Consider the following 17,778-nt stretch of genomic DNA (forward strand, 5'->3'; position numbering starts at 1 on the left):
ATGATTGTATAATTTATTACCAGTTTTGAATGTTTGTTTCCGACTTTGTTAATTTATTGATTCGTTTAGCTTTTATTTCATTTGAATTATGTACGTTTTGTACTTTTCATACGTAATTATGTTAATAAATATTGGCATCGCTATAAACTTTTTTTTAAAACGTAGACTTAAAACCAAATTTCTATATCAGGTTTTAGTACTTGTTTGTCTTCCTGTCTTCTCCCTTATGTTATTTCATGTAGTAATCCAAAGCTTTACAGTGGTTTATACAGCAATAGTAATTTCTTTTGGGTAATACTAATAATTAAAACAACAAAACTATGAGCCAGTCTTTTTATTTTAGGTACCAATTTACAAAAGAAGCTTCGCGTTTATAACTAACTGGATAATAACTTAAAATAATTAATCAGAGCGAGTGGTACATGGTGTACTGTGTCTTGAGTCAACATCAAGAAAACGTTAGTTTTCTTTGTAATCTCATTCAAATTAATATCCTTTGGTATTTCTACTGTTATTTATTATTACAATATGGCAACACAATGTAAGACTAACAATAATGGCAAGAAACACGTATTACAATTATAAGGGGAATTGCGTTTATACATTACAAAAAGCTTTTTTTTGGTTAGTGGTATCGACAAAGTCACTCTTTGGATTATTCAGACTTTTAAAATAAATTACATTTAACAATTATAGACGACACAGATTCAAATAATATCCTAATACTAATATTAAAGTACGATGGGTTACAATTTTTTTTTTCCGTACAAATATTAAAATTACATTGAGTATTCATATCAGTACAATTTTAAATACTATCAGATTATTATTTCCAAAGCTGTCAAAAAGTAAAGAATTTTTTATATTAATAAATTGTATAAAAATTAAAAAAAAATCCGGAACCCGCGGCGGAAGAGATCACTCGGATATTTGATTTAAAATCAGTCTTCTTGCTAATACATTACAAATGCAAAATGTATAAAACTGGGTAGAGTACAATCGGCAATGTTATATAAACCCTTGTAAAAGTAACAAAACTACGAGTACAAAATGTTTCCAAATACTTAAGAAGAAGTTGAGTATTACTTATCAGATCTGCTTATGGATCCACCTAACAAACAAGCCGTCTCTATTTCATTAAACTAATTCATAAACAATTATTACTTAGAAACATGACGAGTTTTGTTTCTACGAGCTTAATCTAACAATACGTGCACGGTAAGTACAAAATCAAATAACTACAATGTCGAAATAATAAAAAAATATAAAAACAGTGTAAAGTTAAGCGGAAAATTTGAAATGCAAAAAATCTCAGAGACACACATAACGAGGATTGGTATTTTGAGGGGAGGGGGAGGGTTAAATTAATCTAGATGAGCGTATCTGGGCACGACGTCCTCGCGGATGAGGAGGTCGCAGGCGGGCGCGGCAGGCAGCGGCAGCAGGTCCTGCCCTACGGCCAGCAACCCGCCCGCCGGCCCCGCCAGCTCGCCGTGCCACACGAAGTAGTAGAACAGCTGCTGCATGGCGGCCATGAAGCGCCGCTGCTCCGGCATTGCGGACTCGAACGTGCCCACGATGGCTTGCACGTCTGCATCGATGCCGGCCAGGCCACCGCCCGCCGCACCGCCACCCGCGCCCGCTCCCGTCACCACGTACAGCGGAGCCGCCAGCCGCAGCCGCGCCAGGCTCACCAGCGGACACAGCGTCCGGATCGACGAAATCAACTCCACCAGACCCTCGTATGTTTTATTGAAATGTTGGAACACAGCTTCGGTTAAATTTTTTTCGCCTATGTAACTCTCGTTCACCATTTTCTCGACTATATCTGCCGTCCAGTTCATATGTTTCATCTTCAGAAGGTCCGTGTGACCGGAGTGGATCGCAGTCCCGAACACCATCGGCTTGAAAACCTTTTCCTTTCCCTCCTCCTTGGCTTTCTTTTGCTTATCCCAGCTCTCGTAGGCATGCACCCTCAAGTAGTTCCCGTCCAGGACCAGCCATGACCGTTTGAACTCGTCTGCCGATGGCAACGAGTCGATGTTGTTGCCCAGCCAGGTGTCGGGCGTGGCGGACAGTATTTCCGTGGGTGTGATACGTCGCAGGCAATCGGCGTCGTTGCATTTGCTTAGCTGTTTAAATTGTTCGTTGTTATTCTGCGATTGCTGAAGAGGTTCTCCCGGGAATATGACGGACGGTGAAGAGAGCCACACCCTGGAGTAAAGTTTCTGCGCGTTGGTGGCCGTCGTCAGCGCGGCAACCAGTGTCGCTCCAGCTCTATGTCCCAACAGAGTGACGGACTCGGCGTCGCCTCCAAAATGCTTGATGTTGTACTGAATCCATTGCAGCGCCACCAACAGGTCGCTCAGGCCGTAGTTACCTGATGTCGCAGGATATTTGGAGTTGGATAATATGTCAAGTGCTAAGAAGCCGAACGGTCCTAATCTGAAGTTGGGTCTAACAAACACGACTTCTTTGGTGCGAGCGTAGAGGGCGGAGGGCTGTGCGGGGCCGATGCCTCCGGCGAGGGAGTTGGCACCGATGAGCACGACAACGGGCAGCGGGTACCCGTAGTGCACGTGGGGTGTGACTATGTCGAGAGTGAGACAGTCCTCGTCGCCGGTGATGGTGCTGTTTTCCAGCATCTGCAGACAAAGGGGTGTGGGCTCGTGTAGCTCCAGCGTACCGTTCCAGCACAGCGACAGGTTGTTAAGCGGCTGCGCGTACGTGAATCTTTTCTCTCCGACTGGTGGCACTGCATAAGGAACGCCGTAGAACTTGTAAACGCCTTCGTCGTAGATGCTGTAAGCAAAAAAGTTAAAATTATCAATATACTTTGACTATGTATGAATTACTACGAACTCAATACCCAGTAAGTGAGATAATATGTATAGCAAGTAACGAAGTTATATACTTAACCAATGAGATAATAACTTTATAGATCTGTACAATTGAAATCATATTTTAAATCGTACTTTTGATTCCCAGCAATAATTTTTAATTACTTGCGCACCGATAACATCGCTCCGACATTTTTAAACGTGACAAACTAATGCGCAAGTTAAATAAGATACATTTACAAAAGGACCGAGATTTGTCATCATTGAATAGGCTCATTTGAGTAGAAATATCCTTTAAAAAATGTCGATAACAATTCACTTTCAAAACATACATATCACAATAATCACATGGACAATGCATTTTTAAAGCGCCTACAATCCATACAACTGACGTCACGACCGGATCCTGGCTTATCTGTATTAAGACCGGCGGTGAATTGAGCACCACTCAATTAATATATCGTTATGGTAACAATGGATGAGCAATGTGCATTTACGACGGAGCTAGCCGGCCTCTTGTGTGCCACTCGAGTGGCGCGACATCGCACGACGTAGGACATGTTATATACGCTACAGGCATCTGCTAACGCGGCTAAATTGCGATTTACTTATTCATGGGTTGTTTTTGCGCACAAACGATAGACTGTTGACACTATTTTCACATTAAAGAGTTTTGAAGGTATCTTAAAGACCTTTTCGGATGTAGAAAATTTAGTTTCTCTATGCTTGGATGAAAAAAAAAGTTCAACCATAATTCATTCTATGCTGTTTTACTCCATTTGAAGAATCGCTTAACGTAGATTTTTATTTAATAAATTAATTAGATTTAGTATTTACATTAAATGCCCCTCATAATGATCGCTTAACATCTCTGAGTGTAGTCAGTAACTTATCACTTACCCTTCCACGGCTCCACAGGAGGTTAGAGTTGTAATGTATCGTCCAAGGCGCAGGGGGCGCTCATTCGGCGGCCCCGCTCGCGAGGCCACTATGATACCGATGATGACAGCCAGCAAGACCAACACCACGACCACACACACCATGATGTCATCTATACAAATAAAATTTATGCAGTTAATAAAATTGGAGGGTCTTTATGTAATATCATGAACAAACATTCATGCACAGAATGTATTTGCATTATATACAGCAATTATTATTAAACAAAAACTACTTTTTAAAATTGTTTGGGCTAATTCTGGGAGGAATTTTTGCTGGAAGGTAGCTATTATCTGCCAGTAATTTGGGGCATTTTTTCAAATGCAATCTAGATTTCATGACCTTAAATAATGCGACAGACATTTTTTTCTGTAACGTAGTGAGTTAAAACCTACTATACTTACCAATGATAAACTTTCTTTGCCTGACTCTTTCCTTGAGTGGAAGCCGGGTTGCAACTTTACCTTCTTCTTGGTCCTGAAAAGTTAAATTATTATAATGTGTGTATCTCTATTATTATATTTTAAGGTAAAAACAAGCATTTTAACAATATTTTTATTTACAAAATGAAGTAGCAGGAAAAGTTATTTAATCAACTTACAGCAACATCCAACTTAACATTCTCCATGCCATCATTGGTTGTGTCCAGTTTATCTTCCAATGTCTCCATAGAGGCAAGAGTGGCTTCCTGAGCTGCATTCTTCTTTTGAAACATTTTAGGATACTTTACATTGAAAATACCTAAGCGCTTTGTTTGGTCATTTTCTCTGTCTACAATAAAAACAAAAACATTTAGAATATGCCAAAATTTTCATACTTGTATTCAAAAAATTTATCTTTGCTCCAATAAATAAAAGCCATTTCACTATGCTGTGTGTTTGCATATAACAAAAAAAAATGATACCATTGTCTTTAGGTTGCAATAATTTTGCAAAAGCTTGCAACAATCCTATTTGGGGTTTGGTATTAATATCATCATCGGTTTTCTCTAATGTTTTCTCATGTTCTGTGTCCTTTTCTATTGTACTCTCATCCTCCTAAAACACAAAATAGCAAGGAATAATTATAGTTTTGAAGTTAAAGGAACACAATAAAAACCTAGTTGACTAACAAAGGAGAACAGAAATAAGGACACATTAACAGATTACGTTATTTTACAATATAATTATAAAATATCACAATATTTTTTTGTAACAAAACCAAGAACATAATAATAGAATTAATTATCATCGAGAAATTGAATTAAAAGAACCCACATTCCTTACTTTTGTCTTATCCTTTTCCGAATTCCTTGTGAAAAATCCAGGCATTTTTATGGCTCCTATAGGAATATACTTTGGTTTGACTTCCCTGCCTTGCTCAGTAACGTCCCCTGCTAATGCCGCTCTAACCGTCCCCTCTCCTTCCATCTTTTTATCTTCAGAATCGTCCAGTTTTTCATTTTCTGCTTTCAACATCATTTCTTTTTCTTCCTCCTCAATTTGTTTTTTATCCAAAGTTTTATTATCGTTTTCAGAATCCATCTGATTAATATCGACGGTACTCATGGTTGAATTAATAAATAGTACACAAAAAACAGTATTTTACATGGAAGAAGTTTAAACACACTCAAATATACCATGCGGGGTTTCTTATAACGTAACTAACTATAGTTAATTGAATAATTTGTAATAAAGTATCATTTTTAAAAGACGCTATGAAATGCAGTAGAAAAACGATTCAACACGCATAAATGCACATCAATGGCGCAAAAAACCGCGCCGCTCCCCAACCCTCGCTCCTTGAAGCCCCTTTCGAACAGAGTTGCCAATACAAATAAAATTGGATTAAAATTTACAACTTTTCTAACCTTTAATGATTATTTTTTTCTAACCTTTAGTAATTTCTGCAATATTTATTATCTTAGAGGAATTACTTGTAATTGTATGGTATTTTTGATCATCCACGAATTTTACCATTACATTAAAATAAATTTAGTAACATGCTAATGTAATTTTTAAAAAAGGATGGAAGGAAGCATTTTTCACATATAAAATTAGGCACGAGAAACTAAAATTAAACAGCAAACAATGACATTTGCTTTGCAACAATAGCAGAAGACAGCAGAAGATGTCAATATCATGTTTTAACGACTATTTTTTTAATCGTTGTTGCCATTATATAAAATTGATTATATTTCTGCAAAGTTATTCTGGCCAGGTTGTGAAGATAGACCAGACTAAAGTATAATAAAGATGTATTATGAACCATCCATCACCACCTCCAGGCTGTTGTGGAATGCCAACTACATTGTAGGCGATAGCTTTTGTTTTATAAATTAAATACAACTTAATCCATAACAACATTATTTATTAATTGAAATACATCTAACAAATAATAAACATTTTCAATGTTTTTCTAAGGCTTTCACTAGAAGGTCATTAATATGATTGACTAAATTTCTTGGATCCATAACCAGTCCTGCAGTCACCATGGCATTTGAGAAGAGCTGCTGGGACACCATATTGGCTAATTCTTTGTCGCTGGATACGAGTTTGTGTAACTTCTTTATTATGGGATGTCTGCAAAGGAAAAAAAGTCAATAATTAAAAAGTGTTTTAATGAGTGGTTTACATTATGCTGGCCTGGTATTGACTAAGTGGGCCAGCTGCATTCCAGCGCTTTTGTAGTGGCATAATGTAAACCAGGCATTAAGGATATAGAACCTTTTAAATTTTTATTTCAAACAAAATCTGAAATGTCTTACTTTGCATTTATTTCTAATTGTGGTCTTAAAAGAGCGAATCTATTTTCTTCGCTGAGGTTTTGCGCCTGTGTTCTTATGAAATGTCGAGCGGCAGCCATCTCTGGTATTACAATGACGCACGGATGTGTGTCCAGCTTTTGCGTTGTGCGCACTTCAAATACTTTGCCATTCAAGTTTGTTTTTAAAAACGATATTAAGTCGTTCACTTCGTTTTGTTGCAGGTCATCACTACCTAAAAGAGAAAATAAATAATTAAAATAGAGAATTCCACTTACTGTCAACCCTCCACCGGTGTTAATCTTACCTATGACTGTTTCACTTTTATCAGTAGATTCTTTTTGCATATCATTTTCAACTGAGATCAAAGAGCGTCGACCAAATTCTTTAAGTTCTAGGAGAACCAGTTCATCATACATTTCATAACAGAACAACACTTCAAGGTCACGTTTTTTAAGAGATTCGTAGTAGGGCGATGTTTCGGCGAGTTGGCGACTGCAAAAATGAGTGGAGATATAATTTTTTTAAATCATATAAAGCCACCGTTTGACCACAATCCCACCTGTTAAGTGGTGATATGTTAACATTGTAATATTAACATCTTTTGCATCTAAAAACCCTCTATTGATTATAATAATGTGAAGAACTACACAAGTTTTCTTTTGTTTTCATAGTACTTTTTATTGTGGTTAAATTTAAAATGTAATTAACTCCTCACCTGGGTGCAGCTAAATAATAAATAGATTTTTGATCATCCTTTTGCCTCGCACAATAATCGGCTAGAGATGTCTTAACTCCTGCCTCTAATTTGGATGATTCAAATCGTAGCATTTTTGCAATTTCTTCCTATATATTTAAAAAAAATGTTTTATATAATTTAGTAAATAGTTAGTTAAAAAAATTATTTAAGCAATTATACTATGTATTAAATTGTTTAATATTTCACGCATTCACAGGAAACAACTTGCCCTAGAAGTTCATTTTGGAACTAGAAAATCATAATGGCATTGAAAGTGTTCATCATCATCATCAGCTCACTATACGTCCCCACTGAGGGGCTTGGAGCCTACCCTAAGTTAAGGGTGATTAGGCTATAGTCAACCACGCAGGCCAAGTGCGGGCTGGTTGACTTCACACATATCTTTGAATTTCTTCTCAGATATGTGCAGGTTGAATCATGATGTTTTCCATCACCGTAAGAACGTCGGATAAATGTACATATGTAGGCAGGATTCGAACCCAGGAACTGCAGATTGCAAATCAATTGCTTGATCACTGAGCAAACGACGCTCCGTGAAAGTGTTAAGTATAAACAATTAAAGTAAATGTAATACTAGTTTTAACCTTTTCTAAAGGACTCTGACTGGTGACAATTCCCTCTTTCAAGAACAACGAGTAATCCTTGTAGAATGCATCAAACCCGACTGGATCTTTTTGAGCCATTTCACACATGAACTTTATAAACCGATTCGTCAAAACTGTTCGCAATTTTCTGAAAGTATAATTGTAAATTCAATGCCATTGATTAACCGTTTTGTTAAATGAAACAAATAAATTAGTGTAATTTTTTATCTGAATTATTGTAATTTCTTTTTAAAGTTATATTAAATATATGAATTTATACCAGAGAAATATAAAAAAAAAATTATAACTACATACTTACACAATTAAAGCACTATTCTGTAATAGCTCTCTGCTTAAGTTAAGTGGTATATCCTCAGAATCAACAACACCTGCAATATTTATGAATTTGCTTTTAAAAATATTTCAAACTTGTAATCCACAGAAATAAGCAGTTACATCACACAGAAGACTATTTATTAAATTTTTGAACTTGGCAGCAATTGTATTATTTTGTATATAGTAAAACAGTAGTTATCGTCCGCGAATGTGTTTTATATGTGTACCAAATTTCATTGAAATCCGTTCACTCGTTCTGGAGATATCTTCAAAACAAATATCCATCCATACATTCATCTATCTTAACTTTTATTTTTATTAACTTACCTTTAACAAATCTTAACCATTTGGGCAGAATATTATCAGCTTTGCTTTTAATCAATATTTTCCTAGAGTACAGGGAAACACCGACATCAGAATCCCTGGACATCTCAAACAGTCCTGGTTTTCCTTCAGGAACATAAAGAATGGACCGAATGCTGATGGGGGCATCAGTTTTGTAATGCAATGTGAAGCGTGGCTTATCATATGAGTTGCTGATAAATCTATAAAATTCGACATGTTGTTCATGTGTAACTTCTTTTGGTTCCATTAACCATACTGGCTGAAAAGGTTTTAAAAACATTATTTACTTTTGAAATATTTAATGTTACTAGAAGTCAATCCTTTGCATATAACATACATACCTTTATTGAGTTGATTTGTTCATTATTTAACAAAATTGGGCTTCCAATGAAATTACTGTATTTCTTGATTATGTCTGAAAAATTTAAATTTATAACATTCCATTGAATAAAAATGTCCTTTCAAAGTTTAGTTTTAAATTTATAAACATAACTATAATGTTATAATGATATAGTTTTCACCTTTAACTCTTTCATCATCAGCAAACTCCCTGCAATCTGTTTTAAGATAGACTGTTATTTTAGTTCCAATTGGTACATCATCCACTTCTTGAATTTCATATGTTCCGGACCTATAAAATAAAATGTACACTTATGATGAATTGATATTACATAATATGAATAGGTAAAGTTTAGATTTGAGATTTTTTTTAACACAATATAATTTTTCTTTTAGTCTTATGTCTGACTCACTTTGAGAAATAAACATTTTTAATATGTCTATGGTTAAGACTTTGAAATGGATGAAGATGTGAAACAAAACATACCCATCAGAATTCCATTTCAATCCTGTTGATCCAGACTTACTGCTCCTTGTGTAAACTTCAATTTTATCAGCTACCATAAAGGCCGAGTAAAAACCTACACCAAACTGGCCTATTATTGTATTAGCTTGTTCTGCACCTTGTTTCTTTATCTCTTCTATGAAAGACTTGGAGCCAGATCGAGCTATGGTACCTAAATTTTGTATCAATTCATCTTTAGTCATACCTATACCATTATCCTGAAATAAAATAAAACTCATATTAATAAATACTGACAACAATGATGGATTCTCCACAATAGCTAACAAACATAATTAAAAGCAATCTAGAGGCATTTGTATTTTTCTACATGTAAGTTTTTATCAATACTTTTATTTGATAAATAACAGAATATTAAAAAAATACAAATGTTTCATTGCTAATTATCATGCTATAAGCCTCTAGCTAAAATTAAAAACCTATTGTACCTGGAATGTAATAGTTCTATTTTGTTTGTCTGTGATGAGTTTAATTTCCAATGCTCTATCTATGTTGTCCAGCTGCGAGGTACCCTCTGCACCACTTACACTTAAATAACGGAACTTCTCCAGTGCATCACTTGCATTGGATATCAGCTCCCTAATGAATACCTATAAAACAAAGTAATGGTATTTATAACTCATAATAATTAGTTCACTAAATGCAAGTAAAAGATTTAAATTACTTACTTCTTTATCAGAATATAAAGACCTTGCTACAATATCAAGTAACATGCGCGTTTCTGCTTGAAATTCTTTCTTTTCCGGATTAGATTTTAAAACTTCAGCTTTCTGCTGATCAGACACAGTACTAAATTTTGCCGATTGAAGAGAAAATAACTCTAAAATTATAAAATTATTATGTAGAAAAAGAGATATCATATATCACAAAACAAATAAATTTCAAACAAACCTGGTTGAGTTCTTAAAATAGTAATCCGATTAATATAATTTGCATTACTTCTCGATTGAAAAAATAACCTCTTAGAGCATTGTATTGAAAAACTTGATCTCGCCCGTAATGCTGACATTGTTTATCTTAAAATATATTTAAAGAACCCTTTATACCGCTTTTTATGTTGTTTTGAAAATAATATTCGCTTTTTCTTGTAAAATATTTGAATTCAATTACTTTCTGTTTAGATATTGATAAACGAACGAGAAACAAAGTTTACAGAATACGGAACTGTCAATGTCAATTTTAAATATCGCAAAAATTTACAAAGAAAATGGTTACAGTAAAAATTAGGTGAAGAAAATGGTTTATTTTCGTGTCTTCTGCTGCTAAATTGGTAACAACGAGGTTCTATTGTGATAAACAGAAAATATGTAATTTTTGGGTTAAATTATGCACCTACAGTTTATACATGACAAAATGTAGGTTATGGCAAAAAGCCTGGTATCCGTTAAAAATCTTCACGTCAAACAAACGGAAAACCAAGCGTCAAGTCAAGCGTCGTTGATCCACTATACGTCAGTTTAGTCAGTTCAGTTGATGTTTGAGGACATGTTTGGTTTGGACGTTTTGATTAATACAGAATTGTTTGTGGGAGATTAGTAAATAAATAACAGTTTTTAATTTTCTTTTATACTTTTACTTTGATTTCAACTTTATTTATCTCCGTTTGAAGTTAAACCAAAGAAAAATATGTTATCTGCAGTGTGATTTCATAACTTTTACAGTTCCAAAACATTTTAAGTGGCTGTATTAAAAGTTTTGAATTGTAAACGTAACCTGTGGGTAAAATACCTTGTGTGTCATGTACTGTGAAATCTAATATAAACGCTACTACAGTTTTAGAGATTTAGAGTGGTCAAGATTTGCGCAGAGTGTCAATATGAAAGACGTGCTTAAGGTGTTCAGGACGAACTGTTATTTTCTTATAGTGCTATCGCATGTGCGTTGCAGCACTTGAATCAGTAGAATAGTGTTATAAGACTGAGAATGAGGGATCAAAGGTGAAGGAGCGTCAGTAGTCACCGTGGAGCACCTGGTGGGAGGCGGTGGCGCGGGCGGGCTGCTGCCCGGCGCCTCGCCCGCCCAGCATCCGCCGAACATGCTTCAGCCCATGGAAGAGATGATCTTACCACCCAAACGACAAGCTGTTGTAGACCGCCTCCGGTAAGTCAGACAATTCAATAAAATAAACTGTATGTCTAAACCTACTGGCATTGGTAATTCTGTGATATAATTCCTGTTTATCATTTTAGCTGATTCTGAATCAAGTAAAGGATACATTATTTATATTAATTACCAAAATAATGTAAACTGTGGAGGACCTATGTTTTCTATATATTTGGAAGAAGCAATAGTGATTTACCAAAATTATGCTAAATGGAAATCTATAATCTATGTCTACCTCTATTTGACTTCTCGATAGGTTTGGGTAAAATAAAGTCAGATACATGGTAAGATGCATAGAAAAGAGAAGTTGACTGATGGCACAGATAATCAAAAAAATTGATTCATGGCATTTAATAGACAAATTGTTTTGTTTCCTCAAATATATATAATAAATATTATATTAATTGTGAATGCTTATGGATTTTCATTTACAGTTAACGGAAATATTGCAATTTAAATATCAAATGCTCCTACATGAATAATATATATATCGTATATATATATAATTTATCGTAATTTCGCTGTTTACTATGTTTCTTTATGAAACAACTTTTTATAAAGAATATAGTTTTAGATTATGGTTGTCTACTAAGTTGCATTTGCTTGCGGTTTTATTAATCATACAAATATTTATAGTTCTGTCCTATATGAAAGTGATATTTTAATTACAAACATGATAAATGTAGATGCTATTGCTATTTGTAAAAATAAAACAGACATACAACAAATTACAAAAACCCAAAAATTACAAAGCAAATATAAGATCTTTCAGCATGCAAAGGCTGCACTGATTACAGACTCAGTTTTTATATCTTGTCATTGTTTAATTATTTGTAAATTTAACTAAACTTGACTAAATACCAAAGTCTTCTTCTATATAATAAGTAATATCAATATTTGTGTGTTACCTGTATAAATTGCCATTTTATTCATTCGAAAAAAAATCATGCAACAAGTGTTTTATGGCAGTGAAAACTTTCAGTATAGTTTAAAGAAACATATCTGATTGCTAAGAAGTTCACTATCATTTGTGTTAGAAGTTTATTACTATAGATTGCAGTTGTCATACAATGTGGCAAAACCTTTCCGTTTTTACTGAGTGCTTACTAAATCTCTGAAGAGATCACATAATCCACATCACGGTAGGATTTTTGTTTTTTTTTCTTGCATGTTGTAATGTTTATATTATTTAGATTACTTAGTACTAAACTGGGCACAATACTTTTTTAATAATAAATAAATGCATTAACCCTTAATTGCATGATTTTATGCATGATTTTATTTTTAGACCGAGAAAAAATATATTTTGGAGCCATGAATATGCTGATTTAGGGAAAAATAATAAAAAAATACTTTTTTTTTATTTTCATAGCTATTTTTATTAAAAACCATTTGTTGCAGAACTACAACATTATGCACTCACTAGACAATAACTACATTTATGGTCGTTTGAATGGTATGTTGCAGTTTTACTACTTTATGCATTTAAGGGTTAAACTTATTTTTATGGTTTAAGATCATCATAGTATGCACCATAATTAATTACTTTAATGTGCTATTTCATGATAACGAATTTCCGATTATACAAAGTATATATCTGAATCTCGGATGACAATGCCGTATGCATGTAGATAGTGTGAACACTTCAACATTACGGTGCCGAAGGTAACGGTATCGGACGGCGGGGGGCGGGGGCAAGGGGCCGTGCGGCGGGCGCGGTGCACACGCCACCGGCCCGTTCTATTTAGACTGCAGGTTGCAGTTACGTTTCTAAACCAGAACTTTCGGATCGTGATTGTCTTCGATTCAATATAAAATTCTTGCATTTTATTGTTTCTTACAAGTTGGCTGCAATATATTTTATGCACTTAATTATAATTAGAAATTTAAAAATTTTTGTATTGCAAATCACGTAAACAAAAAAATACACGTACTGATCTTTGGTGCGAAACTGAAAATTATTTGAAAAAGGTCAATGGAATATTAATTTAACCTAATTTATGAGATATGTTTATTTGTGAAGACCAATACAGAAATATTGAAAATCTTTAAACAGGTTTACACCTGACAGTATCTTCAGTAAGGACGCTTTGTAGGCTCTTATCAGATAAATTATGTGCGTGCCAATTCGTAATACTGGTATCATCCGGCTTTAGACCAATAATGGATGCTTCCCTCACTTGCTTAATTTTTATTGATCATTGCACATTAATACGCTAGATGGACGTTATTCGTGCTTTGGTTCCTTCTGCCCAGGTTTATCAAGTCGCCAAACCTAATAGCCGGACACACAAGCCAGTTTGGTCGAACATTTGGCTAAAACATACGACCGTCAGTTGTTGACACTAGTCGCCTGCTTTCCGCCACTGTCATTTGCGAAATGTAAAAACCCTAACAAAAGCCGGTATTATCCGGACCTGGCAACACTACTTCTGTGCGTCGTGGTTACAACCCTCCGAGAAATGCAATGTTGTTTGTTTGCAAAAACAAATTAAAAAGGTGCTTGAGATATTGAATCGAAAAGAGTAATAAAGATATTCCATATAACATGTAACTCTTTTCTCGGGCAGATCAAAATAAGTATGAATGGCTACACCTAAAACGTATGACGATTTTGATGCTAATAAGATTTATATTCACATTTTATGTTGCTAAGTATATACACAAATTCACACTTGCCGCCAGGTATTTGTGTACCTGATAAGAACGTGTTTGTCATCAATAGTCGCCAGTAGTTCGTTGTACTTACGTGACAAATACCTTTGATAAACACAGTTTATCACGTCACATCATTACGTTTATAACTATTGCTCGTCAGCGTCAGTGACGTCATGTGTTGCTTGTTCTTACCTTCACGTGACTCGCGAGAATTTTGTGTGAAGGAATTTTGCATGGACTAGTTTCAACTATTGTATCACCTTGATACTTTACATTTAAACATTGATCTAAAATAAGTAAAAACAATACATTCAACTGGTTGTCCTGATGATCGTAACGTCTAATGGTGCAATAAAAAACTTGAGGCTTTTATCGTAATAAAGTACTGTCGAAATGGAAATTTCCACCAATTGACAAGTTTTAGAAATTGTTTTATAAGTAAACGTTTTTTTTAGTGTACGAGGAAGCCGGCTTCGTTTTGTAGGTTCGTAACCGACCGCCTAAGTTTTAATGTTCTTCTTAAGGCTTCTTACATGCAACAAAGAGCTGCGTAGAACTTTTTCTTTACCATTTGAAAATGTTGCACGACATTTAAAGGTGTTACTATTGGCAGTGACTACTACGAATTATTATATAAAAAACAATGGCTAACCAGCTTGACAGGGAGCAATGATTTTAACAACTATGTTATCTTGCTTATGTCTGTTTCATTGTGCTAAATGGTTTGAACACCTTATATTGAAGAGTGATATCTTAATCTTCGGATGTATGATTTTAAAAATTATCATATTATAATAACATCGTTATGTAACAAATTCATTATAGATAAATAATCCTATTAGTGTAAAGTAAGAAGAGAATACAGATGCTTTCCCGAGTTACCACAAATGGTAACTAGTTAGACGGATTATAAACCACTGTGAGAGTTGAAATTATAATACTATCCGTAACTAAGTATATCTGATGTCGCGGTGAAAGTAGTAAATCGTGGAATACGGATAAGATCTTTTGCCTAATATGTCGCGTGTGCTCCGCTTAGAATGCTACTTGCAAACGCTAAGAATACGCTTTAAGAAAATACGGATCGTTACACCCTCATCTTGTTTTGTTATTTATTCATAATTAAAATAAAGATTTAAATTAAATCGTATAATATAATTGTTTGAATATTTGGAAAAGTGCGCAAGAGCATGTGTGAAGCTTTTTCAACTGGGCAACATGGCTGTAAAGTTCATAATGATAACACATGGCACTTTGTAAGTTCTTAACATCTACTTCAAATGTGTAACTAATTTGGAACTTGCAAGTTTGATTTTTATTTACTTATGATGTGATAAAGGTCAACGACAAATATTAAAAACTTTTAATTGAGCTTATATTAACAGCCTTTGTAGCTCTTTGTTGAACATTTTTGCGGTAATGAAAGTCTCATAATTGAGATCACGTGTTCGATTTTTGAAGATAGCCATCAAGAAAGCGGGTGGGGACACAGCGGCGTGGAGTCAGTGACATAGCGTGACATAGAATCCGGGACTTATCGACGGTTGTTTGCGTAGAGCGACAGCGCGCCTGGTCAATGAACTAAACAAAAACACCTACGACTTTAGTGTACATTGCGCGGTGCGACGTGTGTCAGTGAACGCGTTCATACTCACTAGTTAATGGAACACTATACACCTTGCTCGGTGACTATCGTATCACTTTTTTTTTCTTTTCACACCTTACTATACTGTAAAGCCCTAGAGCGTATCGTTCGCGCTGGTAAAGATAGGCGCTTACACCGATATTAGCAATTTAAATTTATTTAATTCGATCACAAGTCACAACTTCGATAGATAAATGATTTAGTTTATTATAGTCAGTGACTTTCGTATTACGGTCAAAATATATTCTTTCCGTTATTTTTAGTTGGTATTTTCATAATTTAATTATTATTTAGTTGTCTGATTAAGTCAAAGGATATAAAACGGTTAAAAGTTACTATTTATAGACGAGAGTTTTAATAACGTCTTTCTTAACTTTTAAACTTACAAAGTCTTTTAAATCCATTGAACAATAACAAGCAATAAATTAATTTAATCCGGGATTTGCTATTTATAGAGGACCATTTACATAACTATTAATTGACTTTTCGATCGCTAAAATTCTAAACTTAGGGCAATTGATCCTTAAATAAGGCGGATGACCTAAGTTCACCGGGAATCGATTAATGCAAATATGCCGCAATTTATGTGTCTATCGAACCGCTCTGTATTAAACAGTCTAATAAAGCGATGTCATACGCTTTGCCTAGCGCTTTGCGCTGCTAGTACTTATAGATGTTGTCCCTTTATTTTATTTGTTAATTTAACGAAATAAAGAAACTTGTATGTCTCAATTTATTGTATAGATGTAGTTCATGTTGATTATACTGATAAATTCAATGTATGGATACAATATTAGTTTCAAAGATTTACGTTGCCTTGTCTAAAGGGTCTGAGGGACAGAATTGACTAAAGAAGTATTTTTATTTTAATAAATGTAATATGGTAATTTTGTGAAACAAAATATTAACATTTTAAAATTTACTGATTAAAAATTAAAAAAAAACAACAACAAATTGTTCACACAACTGTATGCACGATACTGTTGTGTTATTCAAACAAACCCTCATTTACATATATGTTTTATATAGTCTTATTCTTTTACGGAGTTCAATGAAACGGACCAACTCGAGGGTAAAGTGGTGGATTTTTAATTAATGCAACGTTTCTACGTTATGTAAAACCTGTTTTAGCGCCGGACTCTATGGTCCCTTGCATTAACGGTTTTGGGGAATTTCAATTTTGGAAAGGCGTTACATTTTGTGACATTTCGAGCTAATTTAATGTTTTTAAATTCAGTATGGTTATTTTGGTTAGTTAATATGAAAACGATTTTATGTTGTCTATGTTTTATTTTAAGTCGCCAAAAGGTTTGATTATTTGCGTTCAACATAGTTTTCTCCTATAACTAACGCAGAGAAAGTGGCGGAGTGAAGTTACAACTGGTAACATCGCACGTAATTAGTTTCACCAGATAGAGTTAGGGTTGCTACATGCTGCAAAATTTTATGTTTTTTTAAATTTATTATTTATATATCTTTGTTCGTTCAGATGCCGGCGACTTGCTCATGCTTCGAATTGTTAGTTGATAACGATCGGAATTGGTAATGTAGAAAATGGCGCGTAGATAAGTATAACGTTAATGAATTTGTAAATATAGTACATAATAGAAATGTGTTTTATTATTTGCGTATGGAATAGATATTTTGACATCCTGTTGTTGTAAAATTAATATAAGAAATGTTTTTAGCAGATTTTCCAGTGGCAAATTTTAGTAAAATTGTACTTTGAGTGGTGAGTGACCTATGAACTGATTACGTATACCTAATTATTTGGTTATTTAAGGTGTTGTGTAAAACTTTATCGTATTTTAATTAATTTGCTTTATAATTTAATAGAAACCACGATAGCCTTGACTGGATATTGCGCATTAGTTCTAACGATAATAATGGGTTTAAATGCTCGATAGTTGCTCTTAGTTTAATAGTAAAAACTGCTGGCTTTATATGTATAAAAGCGTCACTC

The 17,778-nt window shown here is 34.4% G+C and overlaps 3 protein-coding genes across 5 annotated transcripts in view; 1 reads left to right on the forward strand and 2 right to left on the reverse strand.

Moving 5' to 3' along the window:
- Positions 1-319: 319 nt before the first annotated feature.
- Positions 320-5,802, reverse strand: Nrt (Neurotactin). 2 transcript variants are annotated; one of them, XM_013319888.1, is made up of 6 exons: positions 5,036-5,802; positions 4,684-4,816; positions 4,381-4,550; positions 4,184-4,256; positions 3,741-3,891; positions 320-2,802 (listed from the first exon to the last, which is right to left on the reverse strand). In XM_013319888.1, the coding sequence occupies exons 1-6, from the start codon at positions 5,324-5,326 to the stop codon at positions 1,365-1,367; spliced, it is 2,256 nt and encodes a 751-aa protein (XP_013175342.1). In that variant the 5' UTR covers positions 5,327-5,802; the 3' UTR covers positions 320-1,364. The 2 variants fall into 2 exon arrangements, with proteins under 2 accessions (XP_013175342.1, XP_013175343.1); XM_013319889.1 differs by having other exon boundaries at positions 5,045-5,799.
- Positions 5,803-6,107: 305 nt separating this feature from the next.
- On the reverse strand, positions 6,108-10,566 carry Trap1 (TNF receptor associated protein 1). Its single transcript, XM_013319489.1, has 13 exons — positions 10,301-10,566; positions 10,078-10,229; positions 9,838-9,999; positions 9,374-9,609; positions 9,069-9,178; positions 8,889-8,962; positions 8,530-8,806; positions 8,186-8,255; positions 7,867-8,014; positions 7,241-7,368; positions 6,830-7,017; positions 6,526-6,757; positions 6,108-6,340 (listed from the first exon to the last, which is right to left on the reverse strand). Exons 1-13 carry the CDS (start codon positions 10,416-10,418, stop codon positions 6,166-6,168), a joined length of 2,070 nt encoding a protein of 689 aa, XP_013174943.1. The 5' UTR covers positions 10,419-10,566; the 3' UTR covers positions 6,108-6,165.
- Positions 10,567-10,879: 313 nt separating this feature from the next.
- LOC106123466 (neurogenic protein mastermind) overlaps positions 10,880-17,778 on the forward strand; it is a 31,273-nt gene continuing 24,374 nt past the window's right edge. For both annotated transcript variants that reach the window (XM_013319815.1, XM_013319816.1), the window contains exon 1: positions 10,880-11,509. In XM_013319815.1, the coding sequence (XP_013175269.1) occupies positions 11,445-11,509 (65 nt within the window). In that variant the 5' untranslated portion in view covers positions 10,880-11,444. The remainder of the gene's footprint in view (positions 11,510-17,778) is intronic.

This window comes from Papilio xuthus, unplaced genomic scaffold (assembly GCF_000836235.2).
Source record: "Papilio xuthus unplaced genomic scaffold, Pxut_1.1 DF826115.1, whole genome shotgun sequence".
NCBI lineage: Eukaryota > Metazoa > Arthropoda > Insecta > Lepidoptera > Papilionidae > Papilio > Papilio xuthus.

Excerpts from the sequence above, each read along its gene's own strand:
- Nrt (XM_013319888.1), bottom strand. The coding sequence starts at position 5,326 with ATGAGTACCGTCGATATTAATCAGATGGATTCTGAAAACGATAATAAA. Across the intron at positions 4,257-4,380 it reads ATGTTAAGTTGGATGTTGCT|GACCAAGAAGAAGGTAAAGT; the intron begins GTAAGTTGATTA and ends TTAACTTTTCAG. Across the intron at positions 2,803-3,740 it reads TCCTGTGGAGCCGTGGAAGG|CATCTACGACGAAGGCGTTT; the intron begins GTAAGTGATAAG and ends TTTTGCTTACAG.
- Trap1 (XM_013319489.1), bottom strand. The coding sequence starts at position 10,418 with ATGTCAGCATTACGGGCGAGATCAAGTTTTTCAATACAATGCTCTAAG. Across the intron at positions 10,000-10,077 it reads CTTTATATTCTGATAAAGAA|GTATTCATTAGGGAGCTGAT; the intron begins GTAAGTAATTTA and ends TTTGTTTTATAG. Across the intron at positions 6,341-6,525 it reads CAATTAGAAATAAATGCAAA|ACATCCCATAATAAAGAAGT; the intron begins GTAAGACATTTC and ends TTTCCTTTGCAG.